This window comes from Sus scrofa, chromosome 14 (assembly GCF_000003025.6).
Source record: "Sus scrofa isolate TJ Tabasco breed Duroc chromosome 14, Sscrofa11.1, whole genome shotgun sequence".
Classification (NCBI taxonomy): domain Eukaryota; kingdom Metazoa; phylum Chordata; class Mammalia; order Artiodactyla; family Suidae; genus Sus; species Sus scrofa.
Genome location: NC_010456.5, coordinates 47963021 through 47986040, shown reverse-complemented (window position 1 = coordinate 47986040; position 23020 = coordinate 47963021). Strand labels below are relative to the sequence as shown.

The following is a 23020-nucleotide window of genomic DNA, read 5'->3' as shown; positions in this document are numbered from 1 at the left end:
TCTTTGGCCGTACCTGCAGTATGTGGAAGTTCCTCGGCAAGTGATCCAAGTCCTGCAGTGACAATGCCGGATCCTTAACCTGCTGCACTATAAGAAAATTCCTAAACTTGCTTTTTTAACACAATTATTCCCTATCCTCTTACCTCTGGTGCAATCGTACAGCATTTATTTCAATTGCTTATCTCAGTTACTATGGCATTTATCTCAATTGTTACCTCAATTATTTACTGTTCATCTCTAGGACTGTAAGCATCCCAAAGGCAAAGATTATATCGATTTTGTTCATCACCATACTCCTCAGTGTTTGACCAAGTACATGGTACAGAAGCATCCAACAAATATTCTCACAGAAGAATGTACAGGCTGGAGTTCCCATTGTGGCTCAGTGGTAACAAACCTGACTAGTATCCAGGAGGATGCGGGTTTGATCCCTGGTCCCACTCAGTGGGTTAAGGATCTGGCATTCTATGGCTGTGGCATAGGCTGGCAGCTGCGGCTCCAATTCAACCCCTAGGCTGGGAACTCCCACATGCTTCAGGTGTGGCCCTAAAAAAAAAAAGAATGTACAGACTAATGCATCTACAAACAGTAATGCCTCTAGACAGCTTTATGAATCACTCAGAGAAAAACTAATAAACACTACTGCACTCTAAGATCTTTCACAAGTTTCTGAGATTCAAGGTTCAGAACAGGAAACCTATGCTACAGAGGTTAGGAAAAAACCAATGGAGATCACTTGAGCTAAAGAACTCTGGAAGCTAAAAAACAAAAACAAAAACAGAAAAACAAAGAGGAAGGGACAGGGAGTATTCCTACCCCTAGCCCTCCTTCTCCAGAAGCCTATTATCAAGAATGAGGAGAAAATCCCATACTCCCATGGTGAGGAAGTGACCCACTGGTGGCCTGGTCCTTGTATTCAGGATGGAGGAAGTGACTGTCCACAGGCTGAAAGCCAGGAAGCGGGGGCAGATTTCCAGGACAGCCTCCCTCCTCCACTATTCCCTCCTGCCAGCTCTAGAAAGCTTCTGGACGCTGACCCTGGTCGACCTAAAGGCTAGGCCACCCACACAGGTGGCTGGGAAACAGAAAGTCCCTGGTGCAGGGAGACAGGCCAGGAGGGCAGGAAGCTGCAGGGTGGTGTGAGTGACTGGGAGGGGACCGCAGGCACAGCCAACCTAACACTGAAGCTACCCTTCACCCTCATAAGCTCTTCTTTCCAGGAGGTGTTTGGCCACATTCCTCTCCTGTGTCAGAGGGACCAAGAGGGCCCGAGCCCCTGGGGAGCCTACCTTCCCCAGGAATAATGCTCCACTTTCTCTCTCCCCCCAGGTCGTGTCCCAAAACCCAAGGGAGCCCACACTGCCCTTTTCTCGCAGAGAACCCAAGACCCAGGGGGCCGCAGGCACCGAGACACCCGCCAGAAGCCTCGGATCCCGTGACGGGAGTCAAACTCCTCAATTTTCCACAGAAAATCCAGAACCCGAGGTATACGCTCCATCCTCTCAGAAGTGCTCCCAACTTTGAGGACCCCGTGCTCCTCACACTCCCCAAACCCTCTAGGGAATCCGGATCCTTCAGCTTCTTTAGAAAGAGTTTTGAAGACTTTCGGTCGCCAAGTCCACAAAAAAAGATGCCGCCAGCATCCCTTCCTCCCAGGGACCTCAACTCACGGGAAGTCGCCCAAGCCGCCCCGCCCTCCCTCCACAACTTCCCAGTCTTCGGGAAGCGCGGTGCTCACCACTCCCAAATTCTTCCTTTAAGGAGCCGGGGCCACCCCCGCCCCGGGTCCACTCAGCCCGAAACCCCCGAGGGGCCGCCAGCTCCCCTCAGGCGCCCCGGGCCCGGGACAGGACTGCTTGGCCCTTCCTTACCCGCCTGCGCCGCCATGGTCCCGGAGGCGCGGAAATGGGGAGGAGGCTGGGGCCACTGCAGCTCCGCTCAGCTGCCACCGCTGCCTCAGGCGCGGGAGGATCTCAGCCCCGGGCGCGAGGGATGCGCCGCCTACGGCGCCCGGGGAGGACCAAACCGCACCTGGCACCGGGGCCCCGCCCGCCGACGCCCCGCCCAACAGACGCAAGGCCCCGCCCCGGGACCCTGGCCCGCCCACCGGTCGGACTCTTTGGCGGCTCTGGTGCCCCCTAGCGCGAACGGCGTCCTCGGTTGGTGCCTGAGCTGACGAGGCTGCGCAGACGCTGCGCAGGGTGGAGATCTCAACACAGAGGACCCTCAGCCCATTTTACAGATGAGGACGGCTGAGGACCAGAGGGGACAAGTTTTGACTAGCTCAGAATGGCTTAGCTCATTGGGGGCTGGGCTGGGCTGGGAAGGCAGGCTCTTCACTCCCAGTCGAAAGCTCTCTCCAGTAGAGTATTTGGCATCAAAAATATGAACATGGTGAAACCAGGTTTACCCCACAAATACCTTTGGGGGGTTGGGGGTGGGCTTTTCTTAGAAGCTTCCAGCTCAGAGAAGCCACTTGTTTGTGCCACTAGGAGCAAGCTGACACTCAGCGGTCAAGTAGGTTATACAAATGAGCCCAGAACACCAGGTCTTCCAATTTTTCAAGACAAGTCAAAAATCCAGGTATTTAGGTGCAATTCCCCCCCCCTTTTTTTTTAATGTTGCTAACATTCAAATTCTAAAAATGCCATGTAGGTCAAAGGAAATATACCTGTGAACTGGATTTGCCCTTTGGACTATAAAGAAGAGAGCACTAGACTAGGCCTTGGGACAGCAGACTGGTCTCTGGCAGCTGTTAGCTGGCTGAGGGGCTTTGAGAACCACTTCCCTCACTGGGTTTGGGTGGGGACTGAGGTCCTCTGTGTGACGAAGGGTCTGTCATATCAGCTGGTCCCTCCCATCAGATTCTCCTGTGCTGGGTCTTTGGAAACTGCCATTTCTTTAGATCAGATTTAGGTCATGAGAAAAACATACAAATGACCAGGAAGGGACAGGGATGGGGCCTGAGGAAATGGATGACACTCCTACCAAGGACAAAATTCAACCAGCACTCGAGTAAGCAAAGGTGAGCATAATTCTCCCTTCCTGCCCTGATCCTGTAGTCCAAACTAGATGCAGGTCAGATTTTTCTCCTCTGGGTGTAGTAGGTAGCTCCTGAGGTCCTGAGTGTGAGGAAAGTGCTGAGGGGTGGTGGAGGTGATGTACCTGGCTTTCCTTAGGTCCTAGGAATCCTCTTCAGCAGTTGGCTTTAGTTTCTGAGGAAATTTCTGCTCTGACTACAGTAATGATGAGACTATGTATTGAATTAAAGTGACGGGGATCCAGAGGACTCTCCTGACAAGCCACCTCATGGCTAGCAAAAAGGAGCAGTATTTATTTGCCCTGCACATGGAAAGAGGTTATAGTGTATGTTCCCTACCTAAGCCCTTGGCAGCTTTGGAACCAAGACCCCTGGGAGTCTTCCTTCTTCCTCTGTCCCTCAGCAAAGCACCCAAATCTGTCTCTTCTCCCTCTTCACTCTGTCTTGTTCCATTGTTTTCACACCTCCAGCCTCACAGTCTTCACTAGCAGGGACTGGAGAGATAAACAATTCTCTCAAGTTCCCCTATCCCCACCCCAGGGAAGTTCAGGTAACTCTGAGAAGGCAAGTTGATATGTTAAGGAAGAGAAGAGCACTTTGTAGAAATGATATAACCCAGAATTGTCTTTTCAACATGGACACAAGGAACATTCAAAATCACTTGTGAACTCAAGGGGAGCTCTGGAGGGCAGAAAAGGGCTGGGCAGGGAAAAGGCCTCCTGGGTTCCTAGCACCAAGTCAACTGCCCACAGTCTGATTCCCTCCCCATGGCTTTGTCAGTCCTTGAGGCCAGATCCTGCAGACACACAATCAACTCTCTGAGCCTATGGAATTGAGAACCTGGACACTGACAGCCACTTTAAGGTTCATGCTCTGCCATTCTGAGGGAACCAGTCTGCTGGTCCATGGCCAGACACTCCCAGTGTCCTTTCTATGTGCTTCAAACCAAACCAGTCTTGGACTTCTAATCTCTCCCCATCCTGAATCACCCTACCTTAAAATGGACTGATTAATCTTCCAGAATTATGTCACCCCTCTGCTCAAAAATCTACAATAGCTCCCCACTGCCTACAAAATAATAGCCAAACTAGGCCCTGAAGAGCTAACATCTCACCTTTCAGCTTTCTCTCCCTACTCCAGGACTCTTGCTTTTTCCTGAACACATTCTGTCCTTGTACCACTCTTGCCATTCCTACAACCACCAGCTCTCTCTCCTCACCCACTGCTCCCCTGTTCCCTGTAATTCTGTGGTCCCACTCTGCCAGAAGTGCAGTCTTATTTCTAATCTCTTCCACACAATATTATTTTCAATTATATCATTTCACAACCCCTGTGAATTAATCTAAATCTGCACTGTCCAGTATGGTAGCCACCGGCCATAGGTGACTATTTAAGTTAAAATGAGATAGAACCAAAAATTCAGTTCTTCAGTCCACTAGCCACATTTCATGTGTCTGATAATCATGACAGTGGTTACTGTGTGGCATGGTGCAGACAGAGAACATCTCCACAATTGCAGAAAACTACTGGACAGTGCTGTTCTAGACAATGGTAAGGGCTGCTAACATCACAAAGAGGGACAACCAGACTTTATGTGTCCCCTGATATGATGCAACAAGTAACTTATGACAGTCTTAGAAAAAAAAAAAATTAAGCCTGAATCTGGCCAAGCCTCTAGATTTAACAACCAATTTATGGGAAATACAAGAGTAAGAGTTTGTTAATAGCACAGTGATGAAAAGAGCAAAAGTTGGAGTTCCCGTCGTGGCGCAGTGGTTAGCGAATCCGACTAGGAACCATGAGGTTGCGGGTTCGGTCCCTGCCCTTGCTCAGTGGGTTAACGATCCGGCGTTGCTGTGAGCTGTGGTGTAGGTTGCAGACGCGGCTCGGATCCAGCGTTGCTCTGGCTCTGGTGTAGGCCGGTGGCTACAGCTCCGATTCGTCCCCTAGCCTGGGAACCTCCATATGCCGCGGGAGCGGCCCAAAGAAATAACAAAAAGACAAAAAAAAAAAAAAAAAAAGAGCAAAAGTGCAGCTGTGGGAAACTAAACAGGACAAATAAACTGCTTTCCTTAACAGATAAACTGCAAGGGAAAGAAAAGAGGTACAAGAGGATTCTAAGGATGTACGAGATTTAGAAAAGAGACATCCAATAGCAACGTATGGATCTGATTTGGTTCTCAACTCAAACTGTACAAAAAAATTATGTGACAACTAAGAAAATCTGAATGATAACTGGATAGATGAAGATATTAAAACTTTTTTTTTTTTTGCCTTTTCTAGGGCCGCTCCCACAGCATATGGAGGTTCCCAGGCTAGGGGTCTAATCGGAGCTGCAGCCACCGGCCTATGCCAGAGCCACAACAATACAGGATCCAAGCTGCGTCTGTGACCTACACTACAGCTCATGGCAATGCCAGATCGTTAACCCACTGAGCAAGGGCAGGGACCGAACCCGCAACCTCATGGTTCCTAGTCGGATTCTTTAACCACTGCGCCACAACGGGAACTCCAGAATTATCAATTTTTAAAGGCACATAAAAGTATTTTGGTTATATTTTTAAAAATCCTATTGAGATGGATATTTAAATGCTTAGTAACATATGACTAGAATTTGCTTCCAAAAAGTGTAGGGGAGAGGAACACTGTGAGGTGGGGTGAATTAGGACTAGACCTGGAGCTGGTCAATTAGTACACGCAGGCCTTACTGTCCTGTTCTACTTGTGTGTCTTGTTTCCTTTTCTTATTGGCCTTCTGAATTCCTGGAGTTACCTTACCTTTGCACTGGCACTATTCAGCTTGATAACTGTTAGGACAAAGTTCAAGAGGGAGAAAAAAGCTCCTTTCAGAGGGGTGACCAGGTGTGCTGGGGAGCCTGAGGCTGGACCAGGCTTGTAATCTCACCATCTTCTATCTTACACTCTGCTACTGAGGGACCTCACATAGCACGTTCCCTCCTCCGGGGAGAGGGCTTGGCTGGAGGCCCACCTGCCCCTGTGATACAACACGGGGAAAGATGCTGACATTGACTGTACTCAAGGCTCTTTTTAGCCACAAGCTAATAAGCTCCATGGTGGCAGCCTGCAAGCTCTGGAATTTCACACTTATCAGGACTGGGTCTGCCTGTCAGACAGGGCACACCTTGAGTGGGTCTGTGTAGGAAGACAGGCCTCCAGCCTATACTTCTCCTTTCTAATTAACTGTGGATGTGTGAAGACTTTCATCCAGACCAGTGTGACTAGTCCCCAATCCATTCCCCCCATTCCCCTGACCCAGACAATAAGTGCATAGCTCACAGTTATGTAAAACCACTTGTTTAATTCTACTCAAATCACTTTCACAACAGTGAAAATTAGTGACTGGTCAAGATGTGCCACTGTACATGGTGTCATTTTCTGACTGTGGTTGGGACCCGGTCCTAATCCACAAAGGTGGCAGGAGGGGTGTGGGAGCCAAGAACATAGTACACACAAAAGAAAGGAAAACTGCCTCAGCAGAGGGGTGAGGTGGTGAGCCTGCAGAGGGTGGTGGGAAGGGAGCTCTCTGTCGGGGCTGGGCCAGCAGTCCCAAATTGGCTCTTCTGCCCCAGCTCCTGGCAGGAGGTGAGTGGGGGCCTGCAAGTTTCAAAATTAAAGGGCACAAGGCCAAACTGGCTTTGCTGGCAGGTTCCTATGGTGCCTTTGCTGGTGGAGCTCTCTTGGGCTCACTCTACTCGGTTAAAGGGTCCAAGTTATTCGTCTTCCTACCTACTACTCATCTCACTGAAGTCCTCTCTCCCTGCACTGAGATACTCCAGGGCCCCTCAGACTTTGGGTATTTCTAGAAGGTGATAAAAAAGCACTCTTGAGTAGGTGCCTGGAGAATGTTTAAAATCCATCAGGCACATCGTAAAGCTGGTGGCTTATTCCTACCAAATGGATTTGGTAAATGAGCCACCTATTCAATACTTATATTTTGTCTGTTTAAACACTGAACTCTGGCATTGAAAGGTATAAGAGAAAAGGGGCGGGGGCTGTGGAGAAGGGAGAAAGGCTTCCCTCATCTTTCTCAAAAGTTTTGGTTTCTACACACTGTGCAAGCCATATCTGGAAAAAACAGATAGGGGGCACTTTTGAACACTTGCTGGCTATTGCTAGGGGTAAACCAGGAGCAGTGTGGACTGGTGATGTGTCAGGTGGCCCCCAGAGTAATCCCATCTCCTCTCAACCTCAGGGTCTCCTGGAGGAGGCTAGATTTCTAGGAAGAGGCCAGACCAGCAGAGCAAGAACCATTCTACCAAGTAAACTGTCCTTCTGCCGGCACCACACTCCCTTGATCAGATTTGGAGGAAAACACATGAGATGTTGAAAAACAAATCAAGAGCTTGGGAAGAATGATTTCCCTGAAGTTTCCAAGGGAGGACATCCACAGGAAGACTGCATCCTATCATCACGCTGAGGCTGCCTGCTCTGAGTCACACGCTCCCTAGTTTTAGCACACAAGGGGTCTCCACGCTGTACCCAAATCAGGGTCACACACTGGTCTCCCCCTTCTCTGCCTCTTCATTAAGGACAACTAGGTTTCTGAGGAGGGTGGTCTTCAACATGCAGTTGGGGTGACTCAACAAGGCCCCCAGTATCTTTGAGGGGTCCAGAGAGGATGCACCTGGAGCTTCTGTGGCCTAGGGGACAGGGCTGCTGCTTCAGTTGTTCCTGCATCTGGGCCCTGAATCCCACCTGGGTCCCAATGGCAGGTCTTTGATAATGCGCAGTCGTCCCTGCTTCGGCAGTTGTCCAGGCTGGGTGCCCCCTGGCAGATGTGCACAGCTTTGGAGGGAAAGTTGATGGGAAACCCGTGAGTGAAGCCACATGTCTCTGGGGATAACCTACGCCAGGAAACCTGGGGTCATTCAAACCACTCTGGAGCCAGAGACACTGAGCATGGCCCAGATGCAACAAAAGATCTTAGGGTCTCTGGTGAATTCACAAAGCAACTCCAGCGCCAGCTGCTTCAACTATGATCTTCATAGGCCAGCACTTTCTCATATCTCTGCTGAGGAAGAGGAGGAAGAAAGAGGACAGAAGAGCACTGGGATCTGGAAGGGGAACCTTTCTAGATGACTTCAGAGGCCACTTACCAAGGGGTATTTAAAGAGATGAAAAAAGAGTTTCTGCAAGTACTATTTGGTTCATCCATTTGTTGTTGCATTATTAAACTCAGGTGAAATTGTACTGACAGTTTCTCTCCTGCCTCTCCCCTGTGCAGAGTCAGGACCTACTGAGCTGGCTGGAACAGGATTCCACGGTGTAACCCATGAGACACAACTCAGTGCCAAGGCCTGAGGTTACAGCAGGGTGTTTACAGCAGTGGCAATACTCCAGGGTCCTCAACAACTGATCTTCAGTCTCAAAGCTCTGATGGAGAAGACTCCTTAACATGTTACTAACCCCTATTCCAGGGGTCAGGATCAGCCAGGAAGTCAAACATCAAGAGTGAGGGTGGCGTGTCACCAATCCGGAGGCCCTGCCATGGATGTAGGCTGGGAGTTCACCATTAGGCAATCAATAGCCAGAACATGATCACCAGGGCCACAAACAGGAAGAGGCGTGACAGGAACTGCTCGTCCACATACTGGGGCGTTCCAGGGACAGCTGGAGGGACAGGAGGGAGAAGAGGTTGTGAGAATGCTACAGCTGTGCACACTGCCCTCCAGAGTCAGAGGTCGAGAGTGTCAGCCTTCATCACTTTACAACAATCCTGCTCACTAAAATGATTTCCAGGAGTTCCTTTGTGGCACAGTGGGTTAAGGATCAGGGGTTGTCACTGAAGTAGGTTGGGTCTCTGCTATGGAATGGGGTCAATCCCTGGCCCGGGAAGTTCCATATACCATGGGCATGGCCAAAACAAAAAAATATTTCCAAACTCCAAATAATCTTAGACAAAACAAAACCAGAATTATGAAAACATATGGAATCATACAATAATGAGGACAAAGTCTCCCATTTATTCTAAGAGGGTTTGGCCTGCAGGTGCAAATAGAACTGGAAAGTCTTGGAAAAAGAAAAGCTACTGTTTGTTGGGCATCTTTTATGTGCTGTTTTGTATATATACATTATTGCTTGGTATTATTATCCATTTTGTATATGTAAGTCCTTACTGAAGCACAGGTATGTGGGGACCTGCCAGAGACCTGGAGGTCCATGAGTTAGTGGGGATGCCACAGAGCTGTGCTCTTAGCCTCTCAGCATGCTGCCTCCTAAGTCATGGAGTCTCTAGATTCTGGCATTGTTGGGCCAGGTGGGGTCTCAGGGAGCCCTGAGTGGGGCACCTTCCCTTTCCAGAGGCGAAAACTAGGCCCCAGACAGGCAAAACGACCTGTCTCCCTCTTGCATAACAAACTAGGGGCAGAGGTGGGCTAAGAACTTGGATTTCCACTTCTTTCTGCTTTGAGAAAAGCTAATATGAACTCCTTGTCCTGACCATGGGAAAGAGTTAAAAGAATCTATATCCCAGATGGGCAAACTGTCCAAACATGACAACAGAAAACTGTCTTTAGCTGTAGCAGGGGGTAAACTGATCCAGAGTCCAGCCTGGCTGCGGAATTCTGTTTACATGGGGAAACCAGGGTGAGCCCTAGGCTAGGTTGGATGGAAACAAGCTACCAGGCAGATTCCTGCTGCTTCCATGGGGCCCTGTCCCTCCTTTAGAGCAGAACACACCCTGCCCTGTGGGGTCTCTTCCCTCTGAGCAAACCCTATGTGAACAAAGGGAAACCTCTGAAGTAAGGAAGGGCAGTCCCATGACCTCTTGGTGTTTTACTGTTCCCCTCTTAGATCTCTGATGGAGTCAGGCAGCCAGCAGTCAACAAAGACTTATCGACTGAATGCTGTGTGTCAGGCACCATGGTGGGGACAGGGGACAAATGGGATCGCTCAGGAGAGGTTACTGTCCCCAGAGCATAAACCCCTGGCCAGGAGCCATGCACTGGTCCCTCTGTACCTCAACTGTGCTCAGCCCACATGAGGCCCCGGTGAGTGCAAGCAGAGCTCAACCAACCTCAGCATCTCTAAAGGCTCCAGGGTCAGAATCTGGGCCCGGGCCTCAGATCATGACTGAGCCCAGGGCCCCCACCTCGCCACCCTGCTCTATACCAAATGCCACTGACAGTCTCACACTGGCTGGAGGGAGAAAGGTAGCAGTGGATGGCAGACCAAGGCAGAGTTCCCAAAGAGCTGGGGCTTAGGACCAGGCCCACATGTGTCCTGAGGGAAGCTGGCTGGAGATGCCAGAGAATAGAGACCTTGACTCCCTGTGGATGCCTCTTCCTCCAAGCCCTCATGGTCAAAGTGGGGGGTTCGTGCCTAGGACTAGGCTTTTACTCAGGGCACACAGTTTACGGTTTTTTTTTTTAGGGCCGCACCCATGGCATATGGCAGTTCCCAGCCTAGGGGTCAAATCGGAGTTGTAGCCGCTGGCCTACACCACAGCCACAGCAATGCCAGATCCGAGCCGCATCTGCGACCTATAGCACAGCTCATGGCAACATGAGATCCTTAATCCACTGAGCGAGGTCACAGATTGAACCTGCATCCTCTTGGATCCTAGTCAGATTTGTTTCCACTGAGTCACAAAGGGAACTCCTATGCTTTTTCATTTTATGTCTTGGGAAAAATTACTGAGCATTTTTTGTTTATAAAATGGAGCTAAAGTCCCACAGGCTTATGGTAAGGATCCCACGCTTATAATGGAAAGCACTCTGAACATGCCTTATCCTTGGTAAGGTTGCAACATCATTACTATGTCTACTAGTAATCGGAAAAGATTTTAGCACATTTTGCAAAGGCCGATTATCCATGTAGTAACCTACATACTGCCAAATTCCAAGGATCCTTCAAGAAAAATGACGAAGAGAATAGGGTCCTACCTGGAGGAGGTCGCCCATCGTTTATGTTAAATGCTGTGGCAAATATCCCAAAGGGAAATGCCCCAATTCCAAAAGACATCTGGAAGCCACCATCTCCAAATCCAAACCCTTGAAATCCCTGAAATGAATAAATGAAGTTCAGAACAATAAACACATTTCTCCTGCATCTGTCAAATGTGTCACTTTACGTGTGGCACATGCTTCTCCTCCCTACCCTCTTTTCCTCCCATCTAGATCCCAAGGTAGAGGAACCCTGGTGGCCCTCTGCACTTCTAGCCATCAAGGGGAGGGACTGGCTCTAGCCCAATGTAAAACTCTGCTGATAAGTAAGGGATCTCAGGGCTCTGGCTTTCCCAGACTCCCACAACAGCCAGTTAAAATTTTCTATGTGCTTTAAAACAGCCAAATTGGCAATAAGTTCTATGCCCAATTACAAGGGAACTTCAGGACAAGCTACACAATGTCTGTAACAGCAAAAAAGTGGAACCCTGATTAGCCAACAATGGAGGTCATGATCAAAATCTTGGTACATCCTCTCAAAGAACATTACGCTAATTATGCAGCAACACAGAAAAACCCCTGTGACCAAGTTATCTCACAAAACTGTTCCGACGCCATGGTTGCAAGTATATGACAATATGCAGATATGTGGCAAAGTATGGATAAGTATTTTCCCTCAAATTTTTCCTTTAATATTACAGAAAATTTAAAAATTCAATATATTTTTTCTGATTGCAAAAGATATGCTTTTGAGAAATTCATATATTACAGAGGTCTCCTTGTTCACCTCCCACTTTACAACCCCTCCTGCCAATAACCACTGTCAGCAGTTTGGGATCATCCTCAGCTTTTTCCCTCTATAACATGTTCTACACTGCATCATCTTTCACATGAAAAGATTTGGTAGAAATTATAATATTGTAAATAGGTCAACTCCTATTTTTTAAGTGCCAACTGTGTTGGGCATTGTGTAAAGCACTAGGACACTCAAATCACATTTAATTCTCACATCAGCATCACCCACATTTACAGATGACCAAACTGAGGCTTGGAGAGGGGAAATAACTTGACCAAGATCACAAATCTAGGAAGGAGCAGAGTTTAGATCTAAAACTAGTCAATACAGTCTGAAAACCCACATTCTTAAAAATTGCACATCTTTAAAAAATTCCTCTCCTCCCTCACATCTCTGGGTAGATTTTTAGAACAAATTATTTTAAAAAATTAAAAAAAGAAAAATGATGGGCCAACTGCATTCCATGAAGAGGTGGCTGGCCTTCCTTTGTGAGTCTTCTCCAAGTCCTGAGAGTGGCTACTCCCAATCTCTACTGCTCCAAACTTCTTACAAGGCAGCATTACCTATAAAGCCTGACAGCCAACTCAATGAGACAGAAAACCTATAGGGAAGGAAAACAACTGTGCTCCATTTTCTTGGTGCAGAACTGCCTGACTCAGAGCAGCATGGTTGAGTCTGAGGGCTCTTGGGATCAAGGCTGCCTTACCCAGGAAGGTGCAACTGTTTCATCAGGAACCACCACCTCATTCAGTACAATCCCAAAGACTGACCCTCTGGCCTTCTTGTATATAACTCCACAAGTCTTCACATTAGGTGGGTTTCTGTTCCTGGGACTAAGCAGGCAAAAAGCATTACTGGTGGCTGTGGGTGCTTGTACTCGGCAGAGGCATGCACTGTAGTCTGCATCACCAGGGCCTCTGACTTCTTGGTTCCCTCGGATTCCTGGTTAGGAGCTAATGCTCCACTGGGAACCAGGGACTGGGAAGGTTAAGGTGGTGTCACTGGAAGCAAGGACTTCAACATAAGCCAGATCTTCAGCCCTGTTTGTGTGGCCCTGGACAAGCCACTTCACCTATCTGGGCCTCAGTTTCCTCTTTTGTTAAATGAGTTGATGTGAGATTTAAATGACATCATGCAATAAAAAGCCCTTAACATATAATTCTTTGCAGATAACAGTCATTTAGCAAGTGTTCATTGTTGGTATTATTAAGGGTAATCTGGAGAACAGACCCTCAATTTCTATCAAGACCTCTGACTCAATAATCCTACCCTGGAAATTCTAAGGAAATGCCATATTGAAGTAAGAAAACAGAAGTAGCCACCATGGCTCAGCGGAAATGAATCTGACTAGTATACAGGAGGACACAGGTTTGATCCCTGGCCTCGCTTAGTGGGTTAAGGATCCGGCGTTGCCACGGACTGTGATGTAGGTCACAGACTCGGCTCGGATCTGGCATTGCTGTGGCTGTGGTGTAGGCCAGCAGCTGTAGCTCTGATTCAACCCCTAGCCTGGGAACTTCCATATGCTGTGGGTATGGCCCTAAAAAGAAAAAAGCAAAAATAAAATTTCTTTAATATTTTAACAAAAAAAATCAAAGACTAACATCTGATTTAAAACTGTAAATTTTTTGAGCCAGCAATTCTACTTCTAAGAATGTATCCCAATAAAATAATTGTGAACCTACTAAAAATTTATCAGTAAGTTCATCAGAGTATTTTTAAATAGAAAAAAAGAAAACGAAATAGTTAACCAAAAAATTAAATTATACTAAGTGCATATATCTGCACACTACACAGCCATTAAATAAAATACTACTTGTGTCTCACTTTACTGTGCTTCATAGACACTGTGTTTTCTACAAATTGAAGGTTGTGGCAACCCTGCATCTAGCAAGCCTATTGGTGCCATTTTCCCAAGAGCATTTGCTCAATTTATCATTTTTTACTAGTTCTTGCAATATTTCAAACTTTTTCATTACTATTACATTTGTTATGGTGATCTGGGGATCAGTGATCTCTGGTGTTACTACTATGCCTTGCTGAGGCTCAAATGACAGCATTTTTTAGCAGTAAAATAATTTTATTTTAGGAGTTCCCGTCATGGCTCAGTGGTTAACAAATCTGACTAGGAACCATGGGGTTGCGGGTTCGGTCCCTGGCCTTGCTCAGTGGGTTAAGGATCCGGTGTTGCCGTGAGCTGTGGTGTAGGTCACAGACGCGGTTCAGATCCCGAGTTGCTGTGGCTCTGGCGTAGGCCGGCAGCTACAGCTCCAATTAGATCCCTAGCCCGGGAACTTCCATATGCCGTGGAAGTGGCCCCAGAAAAGGCAAAAAGACAAAAGAAAAAAAAATAATAATTATTATTTTATTTTATTTGTTTTTGCTTTTTTAGGGCTGCATTCGTCGCAGGAAGTTTCTCGAGGTTCCCAGGTTAGGGGTCAAATTGGACCTGCAGCTGCTGCCCTACACCACAGCCACAGCAATGCCAGATCCAAGCTGCATCTGCAACCTATACTATAGCTCATGGCAACACTGGATCCTCAAACCACTGAGCAAGGCCAGGGATCAAACCCACGTCCTCATGGATGCCAGTGAGATTCATTTCTGCTGTGCCACAATGGGAACTCCAGCAGTAAAATAATTTTAAATTAAGGTATATACATTGTTTTTTTAGACATAATGCTATTTATTGCACATTTCATAGACTATAGTGTAAACATAACTTTTACATGCACTGAGAAACCAAAAAATCTGTGCAACTCTTTACTGTGATATTCACTTTTTTGTGGTGGCCTGGAACCAAACCTGCAATACCTCCAAGGTCTACCTGTAAACTCTATAAGGGCAGGAACCTTTCTTATGTTGACTGATGTATCACCAGTGCCTAGAATGATGCCTAGCATACAGTAGGCAATAAGTACAGAATGAATAAACTTGTAGAAGAGGGTTATAAAACAGGAGCCAAATATTGTAAAAATTAAAACATATGTATGCAAGTATATATATACATATATTTATAAAACACACACACATAAGTAGATCTGTAACGTGTTTGTGTATATAGGTGATTATAGAAAAATAGAAAATAGACCAAAATCTTTCTAGTGATTAGATGATGTGATAAGTTATTCCCCCCCATTTCCTTTCTGTATTTTGCAAATTTTCCTTTACTTTTATAATCAAGGAAAAAAAAAAGTTCAGGGCCAAGAAGGAAACTTCTAAAGCTACAAGATCATATCTAGACGATTCTCCTAGAAATTTCCTCACCCCTCTGTTCTCCGGCTCTGGCCTCTGTCCTTGAGGACGGGGAGGAGTCTTCTCCCTGAAACAGAAATAAGTCTATTACGAAATGCTTTGAGCTGTTCCCTGAGGGGACTGGGAGCTCTTCAGCAAGTCAGGGCCACAGCTCCTTTCTGTGCCCAGCACATGAACTTAGGCCAAATTAAGCCAAATGCTAATTCTGTTATACCTGCAATTGCTTTTCCTCAGGGTGTAGAAAGCCAGGAAGAAAATCCACTTGTTATAAGATGTTCATTAGATTGTACTCAGGCTACTCCTCTCACAGACAGCCTGACCCAGACCAGTTATGACTGCCAGCCTGGGCTTGAGTGATGTAGGAGTCATGGGTGTCAAAGACCCCAAATCTAAACTGAAACAGAGGATAGCTCAGCAGATAGGGCTGAGATTCAGGGTCTCTGTTCTGCCCCATCACCTTCAGCTTTACCGCCCACTATTCTTGGGCAAGTACTTTACGTTGCTCTTGTTGCTTCTGGGCCTTTCCATGACTCATCCCACTTGTCACCCATCAGGCTCTAGGCAGGATGCTACCAATACTAAGACTGAAGACAGACCCTACCCTTGGGGTGCTTGTGACTTAAAGGGGGCTACAACCAAGCACAACACATGGTGGGAAGGGACTTCTGTAATAGAGGTGTCAACGAAATGGAACAGAGGCATGGGTGAAAGCAACTAATGTGGGAAAGAAAGGCCACTTCAAGGAGGAGGTAACTTTAGGGCTGCTCATTTAAAGATTGTAGAAGTTAGAGGAGGAGAGGGAGTTGAGCAGGACTGGGGAGGACAGAAGAAGCAGAGTGATAGTAAATACAAAGGTAAAAGGTAAAAGGGCAAGTCACTTTAAGAAAAGTCCAATACGTCTGGGTACAGGTACGCTGGAGCAAGGTGGAAGAAGGTAAGAGATGCTGTCAGAGTTTGGGTTGTGTGTATATGCACACATGTCATGAACCACACTAAGAAGGCTCTCAGTACTTGTGTTTGTAGAGTGCCAGACCACTAAACCTCCATTTCCAGAAATCTCAGAGCCTCCCAGACCCCTATCTCTCCCCTCACTGCCCCTACCCCCTCAACTTTATATATCACTGCTGCAGCAAACCCCCTCCTTGCAGACTCTCCTGCTGGACACTGCCTCCCAGGCTCCTCTACAGCACTCTGCACAATTGCAATGGTGATGTCCTGTGCACTGCCTAGAACCCTGTCTACCTGCCAGCACACACTCAGTGCAGCTCTGTATCACAGCCCAGCGTGGCAACCTGACTCCCCTCCCGGACTGGCTGACTCCCATCTGGATCCTAAGTGCCTCAAAACTGAGGATCTATAAGCACTAAGTAAAGGGTGGGGTAAGGGGATGCTGTTGAATGGAAGTGAATTTGTGTCCCATGGGAGGAGTGGGTGTGGGGGGTGCTCCATGACCTCACCTGGGGTCCTGTTGCCCAGTGCTGCCCCTGCCGTACAGCGGGATGACCTTGTCGCGGCTGATGCCAGCTTTGCAAACTGGACACACCTGTCTGTTAGGTCTGGTCTCCAACCACTGCAAGCAGGAGAGAAAACTGCATGAATGGTGCAAGCCCACCAGAGCAATCAGTCAGAACCAGCAGAACTACGCAGACCAGAGGCTTCAAACTGGAAACACCAGCACTAGCAGGGAACACCTCAAGGAACCTAACTTTCTGATTCCCGCTACTGGCACTCAATAAATATTTACTAGGTGAAATCAAAATTGCCTTTAAATGCCATCATAATGAAACAGGCTTTCTGATGCTTTGTTATCTTCAAGGGTTCCCAGCAATACAGCAGGAAAGAACTGCAGGCTGGAGCTGTGTCAAGAGGTCTGACAGATCCAGCCTCAGCTTAGGCTGAGGGTATGGAAATAACAAACTTTAAATTTCCACCTTTTCTTAACCAATTGTATGACTCTGGCAGTCAGATTTCTCTTTGTGTTTCTCATCTTTGCAGCATCTCCTCAACAACTTTGTATCTTAGACATCAACATTTGGATATAAGCTGACCATTTTCTGGTGACTTCCTAAGTGCTAAAAGATAGATTTTTCTTATTATCTAAGTTTGCTTAGTGTTTTTTTGTTTTTTGTCTTTTTAGGGCTGCACCGGTGGCATATGGACATTCCCAGGCTGGGGGGTCCAATCAGAGCTGTAGCTGCCGGCCTATGCCACAGCCACGCCAAAATCTGAGCTGCGTCTGCGACCTACACCGCAGCTCACACCAACGCTGGATCCTTGACTCACTGAGCGAGGCCAGGGATCGAACCCACAACCTCATGGTTCCTAGTTGGATTTGTTTCCGCTGTGCCACGAAGGGAACTCCTGCTTAGTTTTTTAATGTACCTTCATTGATTTTTGCATTCAACAATTTCTTTCAAAATTAGTAACACCAGGATCCTGTTCTGGGTTTTCCAGGCTCTCTCACTGGTTGTATTAAAATCATTTTGCTTAACTTTTTTTTTTTTTGGCTACCCCGCTGCATATGGACTTCCAGGGCCAGGGATCAAATCCGAGCTGCAGTTGTAACCTGCACCACAGTGCAACACCACCAGATCCTTTAACCCACTGTGCTGGGTTGGGGATCGAACCTGTGCCCTGGAACTAACTGCAGAGACACTGCCGATTCTGCTGCACCACAGCAGGAACTCCTTTGCTTAATTTTCTTAAAAACAAGATGAAAATGATAAAAATGTATTAGCTGTAGTGTCTTTGTAGACATTAAATAATTACACATATTTTTTCCCTCAACATACATCTTAGAACGTGAATCCAGAAATATGAAGTTTATTATGTAAAAGTGAATCTAGGAGTTCCCATCGTGGCACAGTGGAAACAAATCTGACTAGGAACCATGAGGCTGCGGATTTGATCCCTGGCCTTGCTCAGTGGGTAAGGATCTGGCGTTGCTATGAACTGTGGTGAAGGTCCCAGACACAGCTCAGGTCCTGCATTGCTGTGGCTGTGGCGTAGGCCGGCAGCTGTAGCTCTGACTTGACCCCCAGCCTGGGAACTTCCACATGCCGTGGGTGCAGCCCTAAAAGGCAAAAAAAAAAAAAAAGTGAATCTAGGACTTCAGGGTCAAGGAGAAGGCAGCGTTCAATGATTTTATATCCTACTGCCAAAAGTTTGAAAACTTAAGTATTATGTGTTCTTTATACATTAACAGCAGATGTGTTCTACCAGGTTCCATGGGGTCAGGATGCACAGCTGTGAAAGGCAGTGGAAACCCCTTTGGCTTCTTCTGCTTCTTTCTCCCCTCCAGATGCTGAGGCTCTAGTGGTCAGGAACTTTTGTCCTCCCCCCTCCAAGCCACCTATGAGTGTGGGGTTCTACTGCCAACAACCATGGAGACAGTCAGCCACAGGCCATTATTCACAGCCAGCTGTCAATGGCAGGCCCTGCTCTGTCCCACCAAGCAGGTGCCTCGGTCTTGGAGAGGACTTACTAACTGGTTTTCATAATAATCAAAAGCTAGGAAAACAGACTTTTCCTCTCCATAAAAGTTCTCTGTTGAGACCAAAACAGTTTTCCCCCTTCCTAATATTCTCAATATCCTAAAGTGGGGGTGGGGTGATTGTTGATATGATAGGAGGTACTTTCTATAAAGGCATAATCGCAAAAATAAAAACCTAGCTATACTATCATATCCAACCCAATTTACAAGTGAGGAAGTGAGACCCAGAGAGGTGCAGCCTGCCAAGGCCTCAAGGGCCATCCCATCAGCAACAGAGGCAGGAGCATCCCTCTTGGGTACCACAATGACCCCTTGTTTAAAGTGCTGTCAGTGGACAGGTGTATAGAAGGTGGGAGGAAAGCAAGCAAATGAGCCCACAAGCAGGGGAGATTGCAGCTTCTGACAGCAGCCTCCTGAGACTAGGGGTGTCTTGTGCAACCATTGCTGATGAAAGACAAAGTAAAATGAAATGCATCTTACCTGATGTAAACACGGCCAACTGCCAGAGTCCCGAGGGCAACCAGGCATCAAGGAGACAGAGAAAGGGGGAAAGGAAGAAAAATGATTCCATTAACAGAAACACTGGGTACAGCAGGAGCAGAAAAATGGGAAAAGAGGATCGAACTATGGTGCATTGCAACCCAGTGAGGGTCTGTAGGGATTGTTGGTATCAGAAATTAGAAAAGACTGAGCTATAGTCAAAGGAAAAACAAAGCAATGTAGATAAGACCTAGTCTCCAACCCTGGGGTCCCACTATTTGTTAAGACTACAAAGTCCCAGACTATCTGAGACCCAGCTTTTCTACAAGTCAATCTTTCAGGGGTTATGGCCTCTGAAGGAATTCATAAAACTAAGGATCCTCTGTACTGAAAAATTCATGGGGGCATGCTCACGCATACATGCTATTTCAGACTCAGTTTCAGTGGATTCACAGCCTCCTCAGGCTCACAAGGAAGGTATGAATCTAGATACAGTTTAACAAAATCTTCAGGCTGTCCTCGCCCCGAGAGTTCTGCTGGCAGGAAGCAGCTTAAAAGTTCAAGTCCACTGTAAAAACATCTTTAAGTAATGGAAAGATGGGGGGTGCAGCTTGGCAGAAAGGGCTACCTTCAGCTTAGTGAGTTACACTACAAAGATTGCTGCCCAAGCTCTCATTTTACAAATGTGGAATCCAAACTCAGAAACATGAAAGGACTTGCCTGCAGCACCAAGACTGAAACAAGTCTTCTGACTTCCACTTTACTGTCCCTCTATCACTCAGCACTGGGTGCAAAACCATCATTTATAGAATTGGAAGAAAAGTGACTAACTCCAGATTTAAAACGGTTCTTTCTCTCTCCATTCGTTCATTCATTCATTCAACAAACAGATATGACTACTATGTGCCAGGACAGTGGAAAATGTAGACAGAGCTTCAGACCCTCATGTAATGTACCTTCTCTAGCTGAGTAAAATCTGGACTCAAAAGATAATTCCTTTCCTAATTACTGACCTCAGTTTAGCCTCACAATCCAGATACATAATCTCCCTGGAAATAACAGACACCTGACTCCAATATTAATAGTGTGACTCCACTGCAAACTGAGCAGGGTGGGGGTGGGGAGGCACCATGAATTGTGGCAGTTCTCCACTGGCAACTTCCCTCAAAGGCTGTGGGGCAGAAGTGGAGGTGCTTTCCCCTCAGGGGAGAGTTCCGGATTATAACAATGATGATGATTACTTCCATTCATTAAACTATGGTGTGCCAGGCAGTGGCTGAATAGTTTCTCATTTGTTAACCTCATGGACCCGTGGCCTGGTTGTCACACTAACTCTGAGGGAGTGCAATCATCTGCATTTCACAGGTAAGGACACAGAGGGACAGAAAGGACAGTAGATTTGCTTAGGGACAAACCACTCATTAGAAGCATCTGTTTCACTTTAGAGTCTGTGTCCTTTCCAGTGGTATCTTGAGTTAATTCCTGATTCTTTCAAATCCTGGTTTTATGACACCCCAATCAAAAAATGAGTGTCTCTAATTTCTAGGAGAGGGCTGATGACAGTTTCTATATAAAACTTAATATTAGGGTAAGAGCCTCCAGAACAAAAATCTCTGCCCCATTCTATTCAATATTCACTGATAAATTTATCTTTTTCACTGTTGCCAATTTAAACTCCCTTAAATATTGCTTAAATAACCCTTTCCTCATACCACTCAAAAAAATTCAATAGCTCCATGTCCTACTCAGTTAAATATGAATCTGATAATCTGGTCCAATCCTCCCTTAACTAATCCTGTTTCCTAATCCTCCCCAGCCCACAGGAACCATCCAGAGTGCTGTGAGAGGGGTACAGCGGCTTCAGGGGCTCAGATTAACCCAAGAACACATTTGTCTGACCCTAGAAACAGCTAGCCTTGGGGGGGAGGTGATGGGAAGGCACACACTCTTTGCCTTACCTCTGGCATTCTCATCCCTCTAATGATCCCGATTCACCCTTGAAGGTCCAGTTCAAAATCAAGAGAAAAGGAGTTCCCGTCATGACTCAGTGGTTAGGGAACCTGACTAGCATCCATGAGGATGCAGGTTCCATCCCTGGCCTCACCCAGTGGGTTAGGGATTTGGCTTGCCGTGAGCTGTGGTGTAGGTAACAGATGCAGCTCGGATCCCATGCTGCTGTGGCTGTGGTATAGGCCAGCAGCTGTAGCTCTGACTACACCCTTAGCCTGGGAACCTCCATATGCTGTGGGTATGGCCCTAAAATGACAAAAGACAAAAACAAACAAACAAAAACAAAATCAACAGAAAAAAAAAGGTCTCAACATTCACCCAGATTCTCAGAGCCAGGAGGGGCTTCTATAACCATCAAGGCTGGAATGCACACTGACTCTGCCACTTAATTTTGAGATACATCAAATACGGTAACAATTATTAGGATCATATAGCTAACATGTAGTATTTATTATGTGAAATGTGCTCCTCTAAATCTTTTACACATTTTGAACCATTCAATGCTCCCAAAAAACCCTAGAAAAGGAAGCACTTGTGAGTACACATCTTCCGAGGTCATGCAGGAGGGAAGTGAAAGAGTCAGGATTCAGAGCTAGGCAGCCTGGCTCCACAGTCCCTGCTCAAGACTTCTACTGTGTTATAACTGCCCCTTGGCTTAGTGCAGCAAGTGACAAAGAGTAAGAGCTAAATGGTGAGTTTTGTCACTTGAGAGATGGGGATAAGGAGCCCAGGGTGGGGACAGGATTTGCCCAAGGTTACTCAGCTTATCAGCAGCAGAGCTGGGATGAGGATCCAGGTCTCCTGCTTTTGAGTCTGAATGTATCAGGGTGGGAAACCTTCTACTCCAAAGCTGTCCAGGGCCACAAGCTTTCTCAACCTGGCATGTGTCCTCTGGGATGGCGGCAGGGGTACTGACCAGAAGAGGTGGCCGCAAAGGCTGATGACGGCATCCTTGGCTGTGTCCAGGCAGATGTTGCACTCAAAGGTACTGTCCTGCCCTCCACTCTCGCCAGCGCCATTGCTGCTGCCACTGGGACCCCCTGCACTGGAGTTCTCGGGAGACGCAGAGGCTGAGGGCCCCTTGCTCGCCATCCTTGACTGTCGGCAAACTCTGAGTGAAGACTGATTCTCCCCAGGGAAATCCTGAAAGGCAGAGAGCCCTTGATGATCCATTTCTGCAGCCCACTCCACCCCCACTGGTCTCCACACCAATACCCTCATCTACTCTTAGGTCTGGAAGTTCAGATGATGACTGAAGCCCTGAGTAGACTTCTCAGAGGCTGCAGAGGATGACAGTCATGGGGCACCACCCAGAGAGTAAAGACTCAGAAACTTCCCAGGATCACAGCCCAGAATGGACCACACAAACCGAGCAAACAGAGAGCAGCCTCCGGAAAGCTCTCCAAAGGAACTAAGACCCTGTCTCACTGTCTTGATATCCCACCAGGCTAAAAGCCCAGGTGATAAATACATACTCAATTGGAATGAAAGCTCACAGGCTGTCCTCTAACTCTAGGTGGCCTCTGTGTTAGTGGATCAATCTGCTCACACCAGAATACAAAAAAAACCTTGTAACTGTGAAGGGTTAGGAAAGCTAGGAAGGACCAGAAATGGCATCTGGTTCATGTCTTCCACACTGCAATCTTTTATACTCCTTCTGCAAGGTTAGGATACTACCTACCTTATTTTACCTAAATCTATCAACTTTTTAGCCTCAATACAGTTAAGAGGGGCTTATGTCACTATTGAAAATAGAAAACCAGTATTACCTATTATAAGTGAAAGATAAATATAAATGTAACAAAGGAAAGCTTTTCTTCTTTAGTAGACTGTGGCATGAGACCTCTCGACTGACTAGTGCACGTGGAGCTGAGGCTGGGACTGACACTCAGTTTGTATTCAAACCACCATTAGACCACCATGGACGGAGCTAGCCACCAAGGGCCAGGAGAAACAGACCACTGTTCACTACCGGTTCCAAATAAAAGAAGCCATCAGGAGTTGAAAAAGAATGAACACGAGAACACCACCAAAGCATACTCA

At 47.0% G+C, this 23020-nt stretch overlaps 2 protein-coding genes across 5 annotated transcripts in view; both read right to left on the bottom strand.

Moving 5' to 3' along the window:
- The window catches only part of LIMK2 (LIM domain kinase 2), a 55648-nt gene extending 53591 nt beyond the window's left edge, over nt 1–2057 (bottom strand). Inside the window, exon 1 of one of the 2 annotated variants that reach the window (XR_002338596.1) lies at nt 1872–2050. Coding sequence is in view for 1 of the 2 variants with exons in the window: in XM_005670864.3 (XP_005670921.1) it covers nt 1872–1887 (16 nt within the window). In the remaining variant the exon portion in view is untranslated. Of the gene's footprint in view, nt 1–1871 lie in introns of both variants that reach the window. The other variant, XM_005670864.3, reaches the window with a different exon arrangement.
- Nucleotides 6339–23020, bottom strand: part of RNF185 (ring finger protein 185) — a 33333-nt gene continuing 16651 nt past the window's right edge. For all 3 annotated transcript variants that reach the window (XM_005670859.3, XM_005670858.3, XM_013983075.2), the window contains 6 exons: nt 21894–22120; nt 18968–18986; nt 16452–16564; nt 15007–15061; nt 10944–11061; nt 6339–8670 (listed from right to left, as the gene is read on the bottom strand). In XM_005670859.3, the coding sequence (XP_005670916.1) occupies nt 8573–8670; nt 10944–11061; nt 15007–15061; nt 16452–16564; nt 18968–18986; nt 21894–22069 (579 nt within the window). In that variant the 5' untranslated portion in view covers nt 22070–22120 and the 3' untranslated portion in view covers nt 6339–8572. The remainder of the gene's footprint in view (nt 8671–10943; nt 11062–15006; nt 15062–16451; nt 16565–18967; nt 18987–21893; nt 22121–23020) is intronic.